Here is a 21,480-nt window from a genome sequence, read left to right on the forward strand (position 1 = left end):
AATGCACATTTAATTCAGCTTCTAATGCAGGGAAATCGATAGCATTGCACCACAGACAGTTTATTACACATACTCTGAAGTTTAACATATAAATAAATAAATAATAGACACGAACCATGGCACTTAAGAGTACAATTTGGGGGCTCATCTTTTCCTACGAATCAAAACGCTTCTTATAGCTTATTAAATATTTCACAGTAAAAATAATAAAATAATTTAAAGATTTTTTTAAAAAATTCTGTGCTGGAATCACTTGGAAAATTTCCCTTTAAAATAATAATTATGATGTCTTTTAATACTACTTTGCAAGTTGTTTTCACATACCTTACCCTATTTTGATTTTCCTCCTCAAATCCTGTGAGTTAGATAGGACTTCTGTAAAAACCCTCTCGTTAATCATTTCTATTCCTGAAATTTTACCCTGGCATTAGGTGTCTCCTGAGGATTTCCTTCTAGCTGTAATACACCTCCTTCTCAGCCTCTTCAACATCTACTTGCCTTTCAAGTCGACATTATCTCCAAGGGGCCAAAGATAACAATTAGGAATTCATCGGCATGTTATTTTTGAGTCAGTAGATACTTAGTAATAAAATATGTTTCATTTCACCCAGGTGATAACATGTAATATTTGCAGAGAACCTCAAGGAAGGCACGATCTGACCCCAAACCAGTTCTGGCTCTTTCTCTATGGTTCTACATAATAGAATCAAACTCTGGACAATTAGATCAGAATCCCTGGGGGTCGTGCTCAGGCATCAAGAATTTGCAAAAGCTGCCCAGCTGATGTTGATTGTGCAGCCAGGATTGAGTACCACTCCTCCAGTATCCCTGCCTAGTGGGTATCCAAGAGGCAGCTTAGTAATATAGCACGAAGTGTAATGACTTTGGATTTTTAGGTTCAAACCAAAGCTGAGAGATTTCCAGGTATGTGACCATGGACAAGCTAATTGACGTCTCTGTGCTTCAGTGTCCTTATCCATAAAATGGAAATTTGAAAATACACTATCAGCTGTAACTGTAGCATTTACATGGACACCCAGATGTCCATTAAATAAACTTTAAGATACAATAGGCAACCTGGACAGTAATGCATATATTGTTTCTGTGATAAAGATTAAAATAATTTGAAAGCCAAAAAACTTTTTGTAATAAGTAAATAAAATAAAATGGAGGCAATAAAAAACACCATCCTCTTAAGGTGGTTGGGAGAGACCTGGTGTTAAACACTTCTCACAATTCCTGGTCCACAGTTTAGTAGCCAACTTCCCAGGTGACCACAGTGATTCTCACCGCCTAGTATTCATGCCTATATGTAGTCTCTTCCCACACTGAGAATTATGGAAGTAACAGGCTGTGACTTCTGAGGCTAGGTCATAGAAGACACGGCGCCTCCTCCTTGTTCTCTTTCTTAGGTCACCTGGTCTGGTGGAAGCCAGCTACCACATTGTGTGGTTACTTAAATACGCTATGGAGAGGCCTCCTGCCCTGAGCCATGTGAATGAGCCATCCTGAAGTGATCCTCTAGACCAGCGGTTCTCAACCTGTGGGTTGCGCCCCCTTTGGCGGTCGAACGACCCTTTCACAGGGGTCGCCTAAGACCATCTGCATATCAGATATTTACATTACGATTCATAACAGTAGCAACATTACAGTAATGAAGTAGCAACGAAAATAATGTTATGGTTGGGTCACAACATGGGGAGCTGTATTTAAAGGGCCAGAAGATTGAGAACCACTGCTCTAGACCCAACGACTCCCTTCAGATGATGGCAGCGTCAGGTGGCATCTTGACTACAACCTCCTGAGAGAGCCCAAGCCAGGATCACTCTTCTAAGCAGCTCCCGAATTCCTGACCCACGTGAACTATGCGAGAGAACGCATGTTTGTTGTTTTAGGCTGAGTAACTTGTTATGCAGCAACAAATGACCAAAACGCTGTACAAAACCATCATCATTATTATTATAAAGCACTTCCTAATTTTGAGCTGAAATCCACCTCTCATAATTTCCACTCCCTGTTCCAGTTCCGTCTTTTCGAGCCACATAGAAAAAAATATCATCTCTCTTTCTCGTGGTCAAGATGGTTGGCAACATTTTTCATGGCAAGTATTTAATCAGACATTAGCAGAGGAACAGTCACTGTGCAGGCACCAGGGTTGGACAGTAGGATAGACTCCGGCCAATGCCACTCCAGGTGAGCAGTGCTGAAATAAAGGGACGTGACTCCCAGGTTCAAGAGGAGGAGGTCCCAATGGAGGCATGGCTGGCTCTACTTTGAGAGGTGAAGGAAGGCTTCTTGGAAGAGGTGGCAGGAACTGAGGCCTAAGGAATGAATAGGAGTTCACTAGACAGACAGAAGGGGAAGGCCTTCCAAGCAGAAGTCACAGGCAGCAGGCCCCGGAACCCCTCCACCTATGCCCTTCATTCTCCAGGTCGCTCATCTTCTTCCTCCTCCAAGTTGACACAGTTTTGAGTCCTTCTCCTGCCCCCCCACTCCACCCCTAATCTTGGTAACTCCACTCAGGACACACCCTTCCCTCTCACACGATGGGGTGTGCAGACAGAGCCAAACCTCTTCCAGGGTGGTCTGCCTGGTGTAGATCAGAGTCAGCCATCACCTTTCTTTTTCTGGAAGCTCCACTGGGTCCAGCCTGCCTGAGGGTTTTTTGGCACCCACATCCTTTGGCTGACTCACGCTGGGCCTACAAGGCGTCTGGACAGCTAAGTCATTTGTCACACGTGCTCCTGTTAAACCACATCTCCTTCAGCTTTGTGCTTCTGCTGTTGTTTTGCTTTCGAAAATTTTCATGGGTGTTTTGAAGTTCAATAATTTGATCTACACAAACTGCTAATCTCAGTTCCTGGTTGGCCGGGGCTATGTGGAAGCAAACTGTGCCACACACACAAAAAAGCACTTTAGAACACACCCTGGACACAGAAACCCTCTGTCATTCTGAGACCATTGTGGTGAGGAGTGATTCAGACTCACTGCAGCTCCAACCAGCCTTCACAGATCTAAGAGGCTGTCTCGGATTTGAAGACGCCTTTTATGAAGGAAAGGCCACGAGGGGGGTGTGGGCCGTGATGCTCTGCAGGAGCCGAGCACAGACGGAAGGAAATTGGAAGGGGATGTTTGTCTGGTTCCCCACAGCTCCCACCTTCCTCGGTCAGGGAGAATCGGGCCATTGTCTAGGTGGAACACTTGGCTTGTTTATCTTCGTAGGCCCAGCTTGGTACAAGGTTTCACTTAGTTTTCCTTCTACCCAAAAAAAATGACCACAGGAAGGGGCTGACCTGCCTTTGGCAAATGTCCAGTTCATGCTTTCCTTTGCCATCTCTCTGCCTCTTTCCTCTATCACTGGCTTCTCACAGAAAATAAGAAGAGCAAGCTTCTCCTTTGGTTCCAGTAAAAGCAGCATTTGTTCATTCATTCATTCATTTGGTACCTAGTATGTGCCAGGCATTGTTCTAGGTTCTGGTGATCCTAAAGTGAAAGACACAGTCCCACACTGACATCCAGAGGTCACAGTCCGGGAGGAAGCTCAGCAATATTCGAGGCAGCACAAGGGTAGATGGGAGCACATGGAAGAGGCATTTGACCCAGCCTGAGGGGGAATTAGAAAAGTTTTCTAGGAGAGGAAGCATATTGGCTGATCTTAAAAGTAGAGTAAAAGTTAACTATGAACAATGATAATTATTATTAATGGTTATTAAATATTGTTAGAGTTTTCATTAAGCATCTTCTATGTGCCAGGTACCGTTAAAATCTTTGCATATTATTTTATTTGACTCTTCACAACACCACTAAGAGAGAGCTGCTGTAGTTATTCCAACCTCACAAATGAGAAAAGTGAGATTTAGAAAGGTCAGTTTGCTCACGGTTTGACTGGGAATAAATGGCAGAAGTGAGATTTAGACTCAGATTTTTCACACTCCAGAGTTCATTCTTTTACCCACGGCTGCTGTGTGTGTTTGTGCATGTTGTACACTACACAACTCCAGTGATGTCCTGCCCTTAATGATGCATTATGCACAGGAAGGATATCCAGGCAGAAGAAGCCTCCCTTACAGAAATATGGGAAAACAACCTGTATTTTGGGAACTGGCTCTGCAATGCAGCTATATTAGGGGCAAAGGAACTCTATGAAGATGGGCAGGTCCTTTGCACCTCCTGGGATTGCTTATGGAACTGGCTGCTGGTATCCTGGGACAGTTCCTGGGGCTTTGTACTTACTGTAGAGACCCAATTCTTCCTTCTGACAGAGCTGTGGTAGGCTCAGCAGGATGTGACATGGATTTGCACAGTTCCCTTCTGAGGTGTTGGCCACACAAACATTCAAGAACACAGGGTGCAAGTGGTCCCAGGTCTCCAAACTGCTGTTCTACACATGGTGGACCAGTTTCCTATGCTTGGGCACCAGATATAACCTGACAAACAAATCAGTTTGATAGCCATGCCACCTTGATTTCCTGGTAGAAGTAATTCCAGTAGCAATGAGCAGCCCAAGGAACTGGGCATATCCAGAGTGACTACCTACAATGTGCCAGGAAACTGTGATTTCTCCAATGCTCATACCTTTATGAGTCAGGCATTATTATGACCTTTCACTTTGCTGATGAGGAAACTGGGGTTTAGAAATGTGCAGTAATTTACCTGAAGTTCTATCCTATATAATAAAAGGCTAATATGCAAATTGTCCCCTCAACTGGGAGTTCGACCAGGGAGTGGGGCTGGCCAACTAACCACCTGCGGCCCCTCCCCCTGGCCGGCCTGACCCTGGTAAGCCCCTCCCACCCCAATCAGGGGCTGGGCCGGCCGGCCAATCACCTGGGGCCCCACCCCCCAGCTGGCCCTGCCCAGTAGGCCCTGATGGGGCTGGGCCAGGCCAGATCCCATCCATGCACGAATTCGTGCACTAGGCCTCTAGTGTGTAATAAGCAGTCATGATTCTCATGAAAACTCTCTGGTGCCACAGCCCATATGTTTCTGTCTTAATGTCAGCCCTCAGAAGAAGGCAGGGAACACCTTGGATAGTTCATAAAGCACCTGACGGCATTTATTTGATGGTGTCTTTCTACTTTTTTTCACAGATTTTTCTAGAACTGGGGTCCTCACTCAAATTTCAGGGCTCTCTCTCAGGTGGAGAGGCTGTTTTTAGACATGATTTTTAAGATATGCATGATTCTGAGAAAGAGGTTCCATGACAGTGTGTTCAGAAACTGCAGGCAAGGATTACAGAAAAGTGCCCCTGTCACTGAGGAGCCACTGAGGGCAGGTTAAGCCAAGTTGGTGGGTGTTGCCAAATCTGGTATCTTCTGGCCTTGAGTGTCTTTTTAAGCTTGGTCATATGTGTCATAGAGAGCTGGGATAGCTGTAATGTAGGTGTCTTATTAGAGCCATTTTCAAGTTTTGCTGAGACCTCAAAACATTTTATTTAAAAGAAAGAAAAGAAAGAAAGAAAAGAAACACAGAGAGTCCAATGAGGATATTGGGAACAGGCTTTGGGAATGGGTCCGTGTCCTTTTTCATCAAATGGGCTGCTAGTCAGCCCCTACCTCTACTTCTAGGTTCACATGGGGAAGCCTGCAGTACCAATGAATCCCCTGTCTCTCCCCACCTCTCAAGCCACTACATCCTCCACTGGGACACAAAACATGGAACTACCATTGTCCCCAGACACAGCTGGCCCAGCTGCATTCTCATCACCCCTTTTGGCCTTCACCCGATTTAGGCGGAAGGTAAACACAGATCTTGCAGGTGAGTAGCAGGAAGACCAGGTGCACTGAAATCCCAAGAGGCAGGAAGAGCCCATGCTGTGCTATGTTATAATGACAGTTTACCTAACAACAATCAAAAGGCAACTCTTTACCACTGGTTTTGGACGTCCCCATTCAGGTGGGGATGGTTCTCTCCAGCTTGGAGCCTGGACAGTTTTATAAATGGGCTCTTTTAATCAAGTACAGGAGGCTGTAGGCTCTCGATTAGAGAGGATCCCAGATCAGTTAGAAAATGTCACCTTCTAGATCAGCAGTTCTCAACCTGTGGGTCATGACCCCTCTGGGGATCGAATGACCCTTTCACTGGGGTCGCATAAGACCATCGGAAAACACATATAGTATATCAGATATTTACATTACGATTCATAACAGTAGCAAAATTACAGTTACGAAGTAGCAACGAAAATAATTTTATGGTTGGGGGTCACCACAACATGAGGAACTGTATTAAAGGGTCACGGCATTAGGAAGGTCGAGAACCACTGTTCTAGATGATGTTTTATAGAATTGCATACCTGAAACCTATATAATTTTATTAACCAATGTCACCACAATAAATTACATAAAAAAATGAAAGAAAATATCACCGTCTAAAAACCAAAATAAAATGAAATCATATGTATAAACTGTGGTGACTTGTAAATGTATTTCTGGAGTTTTTCTAATATCAGCAAGGGACTAACATATAACATAAATTGTGATTCAATCATTATAGTAGGCCTGAATTAATTCACCCATGGTAGAGGACGTTTGTCAAGTTTGCGACTGCTTAGCTTCTAAGCCTTCCCTTTATTGGGGGGAACTTCCCACTGTGTGAATCAAAGCAAGCCTCACCTTCCACTAGGGAAGTAAAGTAGGAGGATCTAGAGACTAACCTCTTAGGATAAGGGCAAATGTCCTTAATTAGGACAAAGGCAAATGACTCAGGCTGGCCAATCAGATGCTCTTGCGTGGGACTTTAAATTGTGAGTAAATGAGGCAAAAGTGAATGAAAAGTTAGGATCCCTGGTCCCAGCAGGTTTGGCTCAGTGGATAGAGCGTTGGACTGCCAACTGAAGGGTCCCAGGTTCGATTCCTATCAAGGGCACATGCCTGGGTTGCAAGCTCGATCCCCAGTAGGGGACGTGCAGGAGGCAGCCAATCAATGATTCTCTCTCATCATTGATGTTTCTATCTCTCCCTCTCCCTTCCTCTCTGAAATCAATAAAAATATATTTTAAAAAAAAGAAAAAGAAAAGTTAGGATCCCTGTATATTAGAAGGATCTGACTGAGGAACCCACATTGGATTGTTTTTGCTAAAAGATGATTATCTTGTGTTCTCCTTAGGCCCCTATCTTAATTTTGTTTGGTTCTCCAAATTCTTGGTAGCTTTATAATCTCCTTTCTGTTTACAGTAACCAGAGTTGTTTCCTGCTGCTTGCAACCAAGCATTGACTGTACATGTTTGGAATGCACAGTCCCAAGTCCATTTCCAAGTGTTGTCGGGATACCTAGATGACTTCAGTCTGAAATACGCTGCACATGGTAAGTGAGAGTACAGGCTTGCAGTAGGACAGGCTTGAGTTCAAATCTTGGCTGCCACTTGCTAGCTGGGTCATCTCCTGCATGTTCCTTATCTTCTTAGGACATCTTAAGAACACTTTGTAAATGGTAACTAAAGCCCATTTGAACAAGCACCCATAATCATACCAGTTTTGTTTTTTTTTAAAAAAAATGTTTTTATTGATTTTTAGAGATATAGGAAGAGAGAGGGACAGAAACAAACATCAATGAGAGAGAAACATCATTGATTGGCTGCCTCCTGCATGCTTCTTCCTGGGGATCGAGCCTGCAACTGCACATGTGCCTTGACCTCTTGGTTCATGGATTGGTGCTCAACTGCTGAGCCACACCGGCCGGGCTAAACATACCAGTTTTTAAAATCAGGAAGCAAACAATGATTGCCCAAACCCTGAGGTCACTGACATTGTTTTTGGAGAGAAGTCTAACAATTTCTGAAATCTCCTGCCACCTCTCATCCCCTTTCAGAGAAAAATGTCTGTGGTTCCTGTGTATCTGGGCCCATGTTTCAACCAAAGCTGTTTGGACCAAGGATTGACACCTGATTCAAAAGCTATCCTCTGTAGGCCAGACAGCAGCCCATGAGATGTCCTGATACAAGTTTGTCAGAAAAGGAACACCTTCTGCAGGTTGGTGTCTGGCTGACTCAGTTGGACTGCTGGAGATATTGAGGCAAACCGTCAGAAAAAAGAGGCAGTAGAGACAGTCTTGATGCAGGTTGGAGTCTAGAGTCTCAAGCAAAAGGTACCCGCTGTGGAGAGGCCAGCAAGATAAGCTGACAACTGAGGAAGACAGAAAACAAGTAACTTAAGCACTTACTAGTTCTGCCTATTCGTTTAGATAAGCAGGTACCTGTGTTGTATCTCAAATGCCAGCTGGTTTTCTTGATTACCTATTTTCTCACTTACTTCTCCTTGTAACCATACAGCAAGCCCCACTGACTGAGTAAACCTGACGAGAACTCTGTTTCTTGCTATCCGTGGTAGACTGAATAAGCCCTCCCTCCTATGTGTCTATATCAGCTGTGGGCAAACTACGGCCCGCGGGCCGGATCCGGCCCGTTTGAAATGAATAAAACTAAAAAAAAAAAGACCGTACCCTTTTATGTAATGATGTTTACTTTGAATTTATATTAGTTCACACAAACACTCCATCTATGCTTTTGTTTCGGCCCTCCGGTCCAGTTTAAGAACCCATTGTGGCCCTCGAGTCAAAAAGTTTGCCCACCCCTGGTCTATATCCTAATACCCAGAACCTGTGATTGTTACTTTATAGGGCAAAAAGGATTTTGAAGATGTGATTAAATTAAAGGTGTTGAGCCCTGGCCAGTGTGGCTCAATTGGTTGGAGCGCTGTCCTATACACCCAAAGGTCTTGGGTTTGATTCCCAATCAGGACACATACCCAAGTTGCAGGTTCGATCCCCTTTCTAGGTATATAGGGGAGGCAACTGATCGATGTTTCTCTCTCTTTCAAAAATCAATTTAAAAAATTAAAGATTTTGAAATAGACTGGATTATCTAAGTGGGCCCAGTGCAATCCCAAGGGTCCTCATTAGAAGGAAGCAGGAGGGTCAGAGTCAGTAGTAGGAGCTGTGACCATGGAAACAAGAAGTTGAAGTGATGTGAGAAAGGGGCCAGGTGGCAAGGAGTGCAGGTGGCCTGGAAACCTGAAAAGGGCAAGGGAATGGGATTCTACCCGGAAGCCTGCCCAAGGAACCGGTCCTGCAGACAGGACACTTGGCTAAATCCTAATGACACTGATTTCAGATTTCTGACCTCCAGAACGGAAAGGTAGAAGAGAGTGTGCTTTTCTTGAGGAAAACAAGCATCTTAACACCTGACAGTTCTGCCTATTCATTTACTATTGTGGGAAGTTACCTGATCTTCTCTGAGGAGATCATTTCATTTTGCCAGGAGGAGATAAAGGGAGGGAATGGAATATTAGATATTAAATTAAAATGACAAGGAAGTTGTCAATGGGGCCACAGTCACTCAGAGAATATGCCATAGAGCAGTATTTATAGGGAGGAAGAATTTGACATTTTGATAAAAACAAAAAACAAAACAAAACAAAAAAACACAACATGAACAAAGACAGATGAGAGCCCTGGTAAAACTGAAACTGCACTTGACCCAGGCCTGTACCCATCACACTGTCATTTTTCATTCATTCAAAATCTGTCTGGAGATAGATCTCCATGCTCTTGTTAATTACTTCTTTCAAGGCATCCTCATCATTGTAATTGAGCACACTCCTGGTGCCATCCTAGAAGTGAGTACGTTAATGACCATATACAACATACTGAGCCAAGGACTTACACACATTAACTGGCTTTCTGGCACACCTTTCAACCCTCCTATTATAATTTATAGAGAACGCTGCCAGGTGGGCTCACCTGTCATCTTCCATAAAGACCCAAGTGAAAATTCTTTTCTGTAAAGCTCCAAGTAGTTTAATCAGTTCATTCTGTGAGTTCCTCACAAAAGGCTTTTGACTGCCAAAGAAAATTAAGCTTTTTTTTTAAAAAAAGTTTCCCTTCATGTGGCATCTTTTAGGATAAATGCATTTTGAAGGTAAGGACTAGGTTTTTATACATGTTGTTCTTTATCGCTTAGTAGCCTAAATATCTGTCTATCTATATTAAAAGCCTAAGCGACCATCCAACCATAACACCGTTCACCTGGTAGTTATGACGTGCAATGACCACCAGGAGGCAGATGCTCTGAATAGTAGAGGAGGGAGCCCGATTCCTTGTTGCTCCTGGGGCACTGTCAGCCAGAATCTGCTTCACCCGCACCCCGGACTCAGAGAGGAGGGAACCTGATTCCGGGGTGTGTCTCCAGAGAACTGCCCTCTTGCAATCCAGGACCCGTCAGGGGATGTCAGAGAGCCGGTTTTGGCCCAATCCTTGCAGGCCAGGTGAGAGGCCCAACAGTGCACGAATCTGTGCACCGGGCCTCTACTACTTAATAAAGAAACCTTTTGACATGGTGATTAGGATTAGTCTGATAATTACTGTATTGATCATTTTGATAATTACTGGGTTCTTAGTGGCAGATAAAAGAATCCGCTGTAGCTACTTTTAACAGAACAGGATTGGAGCAGGGTATTTGGTAGCTCAGAGGTTTTCCAGCAGTGCCAGAGAAACAGGCGAGGCTCCTACACAGCCACAACAATCCCAGGAGAAATGCCCAACCATAAACAGGACTGTTCTCATGGAAACCCCATTGCTGCTGCTCACCACTCAATACCTGTGATGGCTATAAGCTGGACACTGGAATTTCTATCAAAGCTTCCCCACCCTCATGTTGCAAAAAGATGGACCCGCCCACATGCAGCTGCCACTTTATTTGAATCAAAGTCACCTTTCTGGGGCACATGTGCATCTGCTTGGCAGAACCTGGGTTCTTTGCAGAATCCTAGCTACAAAGGAGTCCAGGCACTGTGGGTCTTAGAAAGGGTTGGAATGGATATTGTATGGGTCAGTCAATCCCTGGAATCTGTCACAACGACCTTATCACAGGTAATTTGTGTGACAGCATGGTGGCAATCGTGAGGGTCATAATGAGAACAATAGCATTTTTGGAGGGCTTTCTATGTGTCCAGCACTGTGTTAAATACTCTGTGTGCATGATCTCATTCAACCCTCAGAGCAAACCTGAGAGATAGGTACTGCTCGAATCCTTACATTATAAGTGAAGACATTGAAGCACAGAGAGTTAACGAACTTGCCCCAAGTCTGATGGGAAGTGCAGTCAGGATTCAAACTCAGGTCTGTCTAGAACGCAAGTCTGTGCTTTCAACTAGAGTATTGATACTTTTTAAAATGATTATTATCTTTTTGGTCCATTTGTGAGGGCCAGCTTGACTAGCTAATGTGTTCCCGAAGTTTCTGAAAGGCTTGTGTAAACATTGGGACTCTGGTACTTGTGTAACTGGAAAAAAATATTAGATGTTCTGAATGTGAAATGCAAAGGAAGAAGTACAGCTGACCTGTCCTGGGTTATATTACGTTTGTGTCAGATCTAAGGTGACCAGCCAATGATAGGAGATGAACCAAATGGAAAAAGTTTGTTGCAAGAATTTACCTTTGAAGAGGATGGAAAAAGCATTAAATTTCCATATCTGGTACAGTCTATACAGGTTGCTTTATCCGAAGTGGGGTGAGGGAGGAGCGACCCTTAAAAAGACTAACCTTAACTCTAGGCAAAACTTAAATGATTTTTTCTTTTTTAAAATTTATTTAAAATTTTTTTTTATTAAATTTATTGGGGTGACATTAGTTAATAAAATTATATAGAGTTCAGGTGTATAATTCTAAAATACATCATCTGTATATTGTATTGTGTTCACCACCCAAAGTCAAGTCTCCTTCCATCAGCATTTATCGTCCTTTACCTTTTTTCTCTTTCAAAATTTCTAAAGCCAGAGCCAGCCAGGCAAGACGGGGCGTGTCCTGTTGTGAAATGATCCTGCCTCACAGTGAGCCTCAGGGCTGAGGAGCAAGTGCAATTAACATTCCAAGTTGCAAATCACTTTCCCACCACAGGAGCCCTGCAGCATCTTATTGTGACTACAGAGGTTGGACTGAATGACACTTTCTTAATGGAAAGTGTCCACGTTAAAGACCTACAGAGAAGTTCTTCAAAGTGTTCAATTCAAACATCACATAGTGTGTAAAACGCTGAATTAGAGGATGGGGAAACAGTTCCAAAGAGTGTGTGGCCCTGGCCGAGTGGCTCAGTTGGTTGGAGCGTTGTTCTGTGCACCAGACCGTTGCGGGTTCCATCCCCGAGTCAGGCCCAAACGGAAGCCAGCAGATCCAGGCTTCTCCCCCACATCAATGTTCCTCTCTCTCTCTCTCTCTCTCTCTCTCTCTCTTTCTCCTCTCATCCCTCTTTAAAAAATCAATAAAAACATATCCTTGGGTGAAAGGATCATGTAGTTCAGTGTCTTCCTTCCACCCCTTCTTTCAACTTAAAAAAAAAAAAGAAAGAAAAAACTATGGAAATACTCGTGTGTGTGTGTGTGTGTGTGTGTGTGTACACACACTTAAATGGACTTTGAATGGTATGTGAACAAATATATATTTTTATTTTCATATTTGTTAGTCTAAATGTATGGCAAAAAATATATTCTCAAATGTGCAATTGCTTATAACAAGGCTTAGAGTTAGAGAGAGAGAGAGAGAGAGAGAGAGAGAGGAATCACTGCAAGAAACTACATTCACCAAGTAATTGTTAAATAAATAAATAAATAAATAAATAAATAAAATAGTACTCTAGTTAGCAAAAGCAAAAATTATTCAGGTGGTCCTCCAGTGATGAAAGTGTAGGAGAGGGTCAAAGAGAACAACTGCGGAGTTAAGTGCCTACTCTTATTGTCAAGGTCACGGCGATCTTGAATGAGTCACTTCCACCTGCTCCCCACCCCCCACCTGGTGAACTTCAGACAAAAATAATAGGAGAGACTAGGGAGAGTGTTGGAACATGGTGGGTGTTTTTATTCCAGGAGCCCAGGGCTCCCCAAGGTGTCTCAGGCGCTGGCTGAGGGAGGGTGAGGCCAGCTGTCCAGGCTTCTGCCTCCTGAAGCCTCAGCCAAAGCAGCTTCATTGGTTTACACATCAAGCTTCTAACAGAAGTTGCTTTGAAAACAGATTTTGTTTATCCTCACGCGAGGTTATGTTTATTGATTTTAGAAAGAGAGGAAGGGAGAGACAGGAAAGAGAGAGAGAGAGGGAGAGAGAAACATCAACATGAGAGGCAAACATTGATTGGTTGCCTCCCATACATGCCCTGACTGGGGATCAAACCCGCAACCTAGGTATGTGCCCTGATTGGTAATCGAACCCACAACATTGTGGTGTACAGGATGATGCTCCAGCCAACAGAGCCACTGGTCAGATTTTACTAACTTTTTTTTAAGTCTGAAAATGTTCCTCTCAGCCTGAAAGGATAATAAAATTTTTATATTTTGCTTTTATAAACTATAACTAACCAAAAAGCTAATGGTATTTACATAAGCTCACTAAGAGTGAGGCTTGTTTCAGGAATTTGGGCCAAATTATAACAGATAACATGCTTTGATCATGTACTATATACCAGGCACTATGCTATATATCCCTTGAAAAAAACAAAAATGACAACAACAAATCACCACCATGAGGTACATCTATATGATCAAGAGCCAGGGTCATAATGACCGAAGGCTCGACCAGACCGGAAATCAGTGCTGGGTTATCCTGGCGACCCAGCACTGACTGGGGCCGCTGCAGGTGCCCTGACCCAGCACTGACTGCCTAGGGGACTGTGGATCAGGCCCAGAGAGAGGCCTGCAGAGAGAGAGGCAGGGTCTGATCTGTAGCCTCTGTGGCAGCTGTTGATCAGAACTTGCCTCTCTTTCTCTCTTGGCCTGGCCAACAGCTGTGCCTCCATTTCTCTCCAGGCCTCCACTGGCACTGCTGATCAACCCCACCTTTCTGATCAGGCCCCATTGATAGGCCCGGAGACGCTGACTGGCATAGAAACTGACCAATCAGAACCAAATCTGGGTCAACTGTAAGAAGTCAATGGCTGCCTAGGAGGCAGAGCTTTTTTTTTTTTTTTTTTTTAAATATATTTTATTGATTTTTTACAGAGAGGAAGGGAGAGGGATAGAGAGCTAGAAACATGGATGAGAGAGAAACACCGATCAGCTGCCTCCTGTACACTCCCCACTGGGGATGTGCCCACAACCGAGGTACATGCCCTTGACCGGAATCGAACCTGGGACCCTTGAGTCCTCAGGCCAACACTCTGTCCACTGAGCCAAACTGGTTAGGGCTGAGGCAGAGCTTTTGACACTGACTGGCATAGAAATTGGCCAGCAGAGGAGGGCAGTTAGGGGCAATATCAGGCTGGCAGGGGAGGTCCCTTGGGGGGCAAGATCAGGCTGGCAGGGGAGGGCAGTTGGGGGTGAGATCAGGCTGGCAAGGGAGGGCAGTTAGGGGCGATCAGGCAGGCAGGCAGAGGCAGTTAGGGGAAATCAGGCAGGCAGGCAGGTGAGTGGTCAGGAGCCAGCGGTTCCAGATTGGAGTGAGTGCAGGCTGGGCTGAGGGAACCTCCCCTCTGTGCACAAATTTCGTGCACCAGGCCTCTAGTTTTATCACAAATTAAATTTTCTAGATAAGAACACTGAGGCTCAGAGAAGTTATGCACTTGGCTTAGGTCATCCAGTTTTTTAATGGTCAGGCTACAATTCCAGGCAGTCTGACTCAAAACCCTTAACTTGTATTGCTGTGTTTCCTCCTGGCAGGGGACAGTGGGGTGCCCCAGTCTGAGGGCCCAGCATCCTGAATTGGAGCTCTCCAGCGACACAGCAACACAGGTAGTGCTGCTCGTCTTGATTTCACATGCAGCTGTTCTGCACATTTGCAGTCACCTTGCACTCATGACTCAATTTCCAGACTCGACCCATCCAGCTAGTTGTTTGGTAGTCGTGCTCCAGGCATGCTGCTTTCAGCCAAACCATGCGTGGCTTCTGTTTCATGGTACAGACTTTGCTGTGAGGGTTTATCTGTGTGGGGGCTCATAGCCTCCTTGCAATGAAATTACTCATGTTCTGAAAATTCTCTGGGTGTTCCGGCTAAGTCCCTGGTTCACATTCTGGAGACCTACTTTCTTATTTTTTTTAAATTTTTTTAAAAAAATTTTAATTGTTTTATTGCTTAAAGTATTACAAAGAGTATTACATATGTCTCCCTTTTTTTCCCCCCGCCCTTGACAATCCCCTGGCCTCCCCTACCCTGGGAACCTACTTTCTGATCAGCAATCATATCCCTGCTCCTGCTGTCACTTATTTTCCTTTTGCCCATACCTGGGACTCACTGGAACACAATTTTCTCCTCTCTCTCCACCTGTCCCTCCACCCAATTCTACTGCCTCTGGGGTGGGGGTGAGGGTGGGGGAGTGGAGAACCCCCTTTGAGATTTCCAAAGTGGTTTTTTTCCCTTCTAGCAAACATGGAGGGGACATACCAAACACCACTCTAAGTGCTTTACAAGAAATAACTCATTGATTCCTTGTAACAACCCTATGAGGTAAGTACTATCATTATCCCTGTTTTACAGATGAGGAAACTGAAGCACAGGGGGGCAGTTGGGGGTGAGATCAGGCTGGCAGGGGAGGGCAGTTAGGGGTAATCAGGCAGGCAGAGGCAGTTAGGGGTGATCAGGCCGGCAGGGGAGAGCAGTTAGGGGCGAGATCAGGCTGGCAGGGGAGGGCAGATGGGGGTGAGATCAGGGGAGGTCCCTTGGGGGCGAGATCAGGCACGGGGGTGGGGGTGGGGGGGATAGAAACTTGCCCAAAGATCCCTTGACTAATAAGTGACAGATCTTCTATTCAAAACCAGAACTGTCTGGCTCCAATGTCTTCTGCATCATGTGCTGATGCTTCCCGACAGAAAGGGTTAACAAAAAATAACAATCAACAAGAGATCCAGAGTTGAAAGTTGTCTTAATTGTTTATGGTACTGCAGGACTTTCCAATGCCTCTTAACAACATCGCCTCCTGGTTTGTGCTGCTTCACTGTAGTACCTTCTACATATTCCCCAGAGTAGGAGTCTTGTGTAGACTTCTTGTGTAGAGGATGCCTGAATTGGTACTCTGCCCATATCCTCCAGATCTTTTGATCATTTTGGTAATTTCTCCAGTTTCAAGTGTGCTTTTGTTACAATGGCCTGCACCAAGGACTCTTCTCTGGGGACCTGCCCAGGGGCTGCTGGAGCCACTCTTCCTTCAAGAGCAAGGTTCTGGAAGTGCCTAGTAGTTTCATCCCCCTGCTGTAGCCCTTAGCGAATGCCCATGGGTGGCGAGTGTGATTTCCTGCCTTCAGCTGAAACAGACTCAGGTGTGACTTGCACCCCAGAGTTCCCTGCAGCATAGGGCTGAATGGCAGCCTCTGTGGTTTCTTCCCTCCCCCCCTTCCCATCCCCTACCCTATCCCCCACTCCTATACTGATTTCTCTTGGGAAACCTTCCTTAATAAATCACCTCAATTCCTCACCTTTGGTTCTGGGAAACCAAACTCAAAAAAGACCTAAAAGAAAAGAAAAAAAAAGAAACATACCTTGAAGGATAAAAGGAACAGTTAATCCTGTTTTCAGTGTAATACTACAGAGTTCCTTCTTAGCATCCTGAAGGATAGTATTTTATTTAATTCTCACTCATCTTTTTAAGAGTTAATGGTATCCAATCTTTATGTTGCTCTTTCATTTCTTTGAAAGGTTTCTGCAATTTTTCCTCTCTCTAGGGCAGTGGTTCTCAACCTGTGGGTCACGACCCCTTTGGGGGTCGAACGACCCTCTCACAGGGGTCGCCTAAGACCATCCTGCATATCAGATATTTACATTACAATTCATAACAGTAGCAAAATTACAGTTATGAAGTAGCAACGAAAATAATTTCATGGTTGGGGATCACAACATGAGGAACTGTATTTAAAGGGCCAGAAGGTTGAGAACCACTGCTCTAGGGCCTAATTGGTTCCTTAATCCTTAAACAAGGATTAAGAATTTGTGTTGCACTCCCACCCCCCCCCCCCCCCCCCCCCCCCCCGCCTCCCACACTCATTGCCTTTCAGGAAACAGCATTGCATGCTGTTCTCTGTCCTCCAATACATGCACTTATGCACATGCAAACACATACACATGCACTGTGCACACATGAACATAAACACACACATACCGTATGTGCCCACACAGATCATGTACATGTATGCATGCACAAGTATGCACACATACTTACTAAACACATGCACCGTAGTTAGGATAGTCTTCTGCCTGCCTGCCTGCCTGCCTGCCTAAGCAGGTCTCTGAGACATTTCTGATGCCTCCTTTACTTGTATAGCTTCTCAGCAGAGTAGAAAGGACTCCGATGGTTGTCAAGTCTGATTTTGAACAAAATGACATAATCTTAAATATAATGAGAAAAATAGAAGGCACTGAGGAAAGAAGAAGGCAAATTGTAAAATTTGGGGGGCAGCTTTTTAAACATTTAAATTTTTTTAATTGATTTTTAGAGAGAGAGGAAGGAAGAAAGATAGATAGAAACAGCGATGAGAAACATCCTCAATTGGTTGCCTCCCACACGCCCTCTACATGGGATCAAGCCTGCAATTCAGGCATGTGCCATGACCAGGAATCCAACCAGTGACCTCTTAGTTCCTGAGTTGACTCTCAACCACTGAGCCACACCAGCCAAGCTGAGGCAGCTTTTAAACACCCCTGGCCTGTTCAAACATCCTAAAAGTTTTTCTAAAGTCTAAGGAGACAAATGAAATTACCTTTAATTACTGTTTAGTGTGGCTTACATAATTAATCACACTTATGATACAGTAGATTCTGAAAAGAGCTATACAGGGAGGGCAAAATGTAGAGTTACAGTTGTTTGTATGGAAAACAATACAATAATTAATAAATAATAATACAAGAATAAACTGTTTCACACACTGACAACTATAAACCTGCTTTTGCCCACCCTATATTTATTATTATGTTGCTTGTGCATTTTTAAATGCTTTGAAGACCCCTGGGTGTATACTTATGTTATGGAGGATAATTTTACCCTTTAAATGATACAGAAGTTTATAGTTGCTATATCTGTTTTTCTGACACATTGCTGATCGTGTGAAAAAATTTATTAGCTTCATGGTCCTGAGTTAAGAATATTACTTCCAATTATTGTACTATTTAAATGAGAAATTTTTATCTTATGACATTTTACTTAAACATAGTTTATGGTTAGAGTGTTTTGGTTCAAATCTTGGTTCTAACTTTCTACTGTGAATCTGTCCCTCTTTAAATCTTTACTCTCCTGACCTATGAAGTAGAGATAATAATAATTAGTTCACAGGGTTGTTGCCATGTTACCTGTAAACTACTCAGCATAATGCTTGGCAGCACGAAAGTTGGATGATGATATTGATTGTGATGAGAATTTCTCACATCCTATTTCTCCTTCTCTCTTTAAACTTTTTTCTCTCCATATGACTCACCCTTTCCTTCTCTCACTCTGAGCATTTATTTCATTACTCACTTTTTTAGTATTTTGATCATTATCACTCATAGTCACTCTTTATATCACGATGGGGTATTTGATAATAATTCATTTAATAAGTTAATGATACAAAGTTTCATGCCCTATAGACTTAGACTATCTGTGTAAATCAGACAGGCAAGTAACATGAAGGGGGTAAAAATAAACATTCTTCCCAAGAAATTCACCTCAATTCAATTAGTGAACCCCTCCTGTGTGCCTAGTTCTGTGCTGGAGAAACCTATGTGCTGAATTCAGGTGCTACCACTACTTTAAAATAGCCCCACTTTTTAATTCTGTAATATAGTGACCATACCTATGAGAACTTTGCTTAGAAATACATGAGGACCGTGAACTTATTCTTACCACTTTGGGACTCTACTGCATAGTAGTGAAGGGGACCAAAAAATGAACCATTTACTTCAGAAGTGACAACCTCAGCATTTAGCCAAGTGTGTTATTCAAGCTTCGTGCTGAAGGTTTTTGTTCATTCATGCTGTGTTAGGGTAATATTGTAGGGTTCTTTTTCATCTTTTTGGTGGATAGTTGTAGCACTTCCTTTTGTTTTTGTTTTTGTTTTGTTCATCCTCACCCGAGGATATTTCCATTGATTTTCAGGGAGAGTGGAAGAGAGAGCAAAAGACAGAGAGAAACATCAATGTGAGAGAAACACATTGATTGGTTGCCTCCTGCCTGAGTCCCGACCACGGTTGGGGCCGGGGAGAAGCCTGCAACCAAGGTACGTGCCCTTGACTGGACTCAAACCTGGGGCCTTTGGTCTGCAGGCCCAACACTCTCTCCACTGAGCCAAACTGGCTAGGGCTGTAGCACTTCTTAAAGTCTTTGATAAACTGATGATATGCAATGGAATTCCCTAAAAGGGGGGGTGCAGTGATATATGCCAAACTTATTTAGCCACAGCACCCTTTCCTGAGGAGCATCGCTTGAATGAGAACTCCATGCAAACCTGCTTTTCCCTTGGACCTGTATGCTGCCAGGAATCTGGTTTATATATTTTGTTATGTGGACACATGCATTTTCCACAAGAGTGACTTTTACTGTCAAGATGATTTTTAAAAACCTAAAAGTTCTCATTGTAAGAAAAGATATTTTTTTGGTAACTAATTGAGAGATGGATGTTAACTCAACCTATTGTGGTCATCCTTTCACAATATATGTTTGTCAAGTCAAATGCAGTATACATTACGTTTATACAGAGCTATGTGTCAATTATAATAAAATAGGGGGGGGGCACTAAATTTTTCTTGTTGGTAGAAGTCCAAAGAACCCCTGCCAGATTAATTAAACATTAAAGAGAGAAACTTCCATGTACTAGTGTTATAGGAAGAGGTGAATCTTAGGAGGCACTACTTCTCTCCTACCCCATGAGGACCAATAAATATAAAGCACTGTGCTAAGCACCTAACATAAATTATCTTAATTACTTCTTACAGCACTGCTACATGGTAGATGTTGTCATTCCCATTTTGTGATTTAAAAAATCAGAGGTTAGACAAAGTCAAGTAACTTACTTGAGGGCAATCTGGATTAGGTCAAATCTCTTGCACCAAAGCCCATGCCCCTAAACAATAAAAGGAAAGAGGGGAAAACACGAGTATTTATGAGAGGACATCTGGATATTCTCTCCCTTTGTGTGGCTCTAGCTGCCTGGACTGAAAACAGGTCAGATTCCCCCCAGGTGTATGGCCCAAAGTGGCCATGTTCACTTCTCCTACCTTAGGGCAGGTCACTGAATGATAACAGCTGGTAGTTGTAAGCACTGTTAAGATCTTTACAAGCATTATCTTGCTTGAAACTCAAAGTCCAAAGCTTGACCCCATTTTACAGATAAGCATAGGTTCAGAGAGACTCATTTGCTTATTCATGGCCACACAGCTAGCAGAACTGCCTTCAAACCCGGGTCTGACCAGAGTTCAAGCCACATACTTAACCCTCTCTCCAATACTGCTCCCAAAGCACTGTACGACAAAATGAATAGTCTGCATCTTAAATATCTCCTTTAAAAACCTACCAAGTCTCTGAACTAAAACTGGAAGAAGATAGAAATATTAGTTCTTTCCCCCGCCCCAGATATTTCCAAATTGTGAACATTTGATTTTTCTTGGGGGAGTAAGAAGGGGAGGGAGCTATGTAGCATCTAAATCTCATACCTATTTGGTGGGAATTCCACTCTTTTGGAAGGTCTTGGTGGCCCTGCCCTCAGAAGCTAAAAGAGGCCAGACATCTCCTGTCCTGCCTCTTGGCTCAGCCAATGGGAAGTTCCATCTGGCAATGATGGTCATGGAGGGCGTGATGATGCAAAAACCCGGGCACCCTCAGAGAGCACTGAAGCAGTGGCTGTGGAGTGGACCGGCCAGTGGCTGTGGCTGTGAGTAATGTTACTGTGTCACATCTTCGGCTGGGTTTCCTGCTGACTCACTTCCACTGGTTCCTGCCTGTTTCCTGGGTCCAGTCACCCAGCCTCCCCACCTATTCTGTGATCCACCAGTATTCTTCCTGTACACACCTCCTCTGCTTAGGTAAACTGCAGGTGGTTTCTGATGTGTGCAACCAAGAACCTGACATGCACAACATTATTCACACATTTGGAATAATATAGTTGAAACCAAAGGTAAACTTTTGTCTTAGACTTCTTTTTTTCATATAACATATTTTTATTGATTTCAGCAAGGAAGGGAGAGGGAGAGATAGAAACATCAATGATAAGAGAATCATCAAGCAGCTGCCTCCTACATGCCCCCTGCGGGGGGATCGAGCCAGCCACCCAGGCATGTGTCCCAACCGACTGTGATTGAACCCGTGACCTCCTGGTTCATAGGTCATGCTCTATTTTCTACTGCCCTCCTAGATTCAGCCTAGACTCCAGCCAACCTGGCTTCCTGGCGGCTTTTTGCATTTTCTGACCCAAAGATTCACCAGCCCTCTGGAGGTCAGCTTCTTCGAATGCATAGAGATAAACAGAATGTTTGGTTTCATGTATCTTGAGTTGTCCACTTGGGAGCACTTCTTACAGTCATGAGCTTGTGTCCCACAGCTCCCAGCTCTGC

General features: G+C 43.8%; 1 protein-coding gene across 1 annotated transcript in view; it reads left to right on the top strand.

Annotated features, from left to right (window-relative positions):
- Positions 1-21,480, top strand: part of NF1 (neurofibromin 1) — a 330,198-nt gene that overhangs the window by 58,663 nt on the left and 250,055 nt on the right. Inside the window, exon 3 of the mRNA XM_070395208.1 lies at positions 7,173-7,302. Within this exon, the coding sequence (XP_070251309.1) occupies positions 7,300-7,302 (3 nt within the window). The 5' untranslated portion in view covers positions 7,173-7,299. The remainder of the gene's footprint in view (positions 1-7,172; positions 7,303-21,480) is intronic.

This window comes from Myotis yumanensis, unplaced genomic scaffold, assembly GCF_028538775.1.
Source record: "Myotis yumanensis isolate MYYU_CA2020_CCGP unplaced genomic scaffold, mMyoYum1.0.hap1 SCAF_16, whole genome shotgun sequence".
Lineage (NCBI taxonomy): Eukaryota > Metazoa > Chordata > Mammalia > Chiroptera > Vespertilionidae > Myotis > Myotis yumanensis.